The 510-nt window shown below is 61.4% G+C and overlaps 1 gene segment (V, D, J or C); it reads right to left on the minus strand.

The window, feature by feature from the left end:
* Positions 1–6: 6 nt before the first annotated feature.
* LOC120606442 (immunoglobulin heavy variable 1-46-like) lies at positions 7–457 on the minus strand. The segment is given in 2 exon segments: positions 7–331; positions 414–457. Coding segments are annotated over 2 exon segments (363 nt in total).
* Between the last annotated feature and the right edge of the window lie 53 nt (positions 458–510).

A 510-nucleotide genomic window follows, 5' to 3' on the forward strand; every position in this document is an offset into this window, starting at 1 on the left:
GTGGGTCGTCACACTGTGTCTCTCGCACAGTAATATGTGGCCGTGTCCTCAGGCCTCAGACTGCTCAGCTCCATGTAGGCTGTGCTGCTGGACTTGTCTGCGCTGATGGTGAATCGGCCCTTGAACTTCTGTGCGTAGTTTGTGCTCCCACTGTTAGGGTTAACGCGTCCCATCCACTCAAGCCCTTGACCTGGAGCCTGTCGCACCCAGTGCATATAGTAGCTGGTGAAGGTGTATCCGGAAGCCTTGCAGGAGACCTTCACGGAGGCCCCAGGCTTCCTCACCTCGGCCCCAGACTGCAGCAGCTGGACCTGGGCGTGGACACCTGTGGAGAGGAGACAGCAGTGGGTGCAGAGCCCTGACTGGCCCTGGTGCCCTCGTCCGCCCAGGACTGGGTATCCCCTTACGTGTGGCCACTGCCACCAGGAGGAGGACGCTCCAGCTCCAGTCCATGCTGAGGGTGGTGCTGTCAGGGCCTCTGTGGGGGGAGGTGTGATGGTGGGTGCTGTG

This window comes from Pteropus medius, unplaced genomic scaffold (genome assembly GCF_902729225.1).
Source record: "Pteropus medius unplaced genomic scaffold, Ma_sr-lr_union100, whole genome shotgun sequence".
Lineage (NCBI taxonomy): Eukaryota > Metazoa > Chordata > Mammalia > Chiroptera > Pteropodidae > Pteropus > Pteropus medius.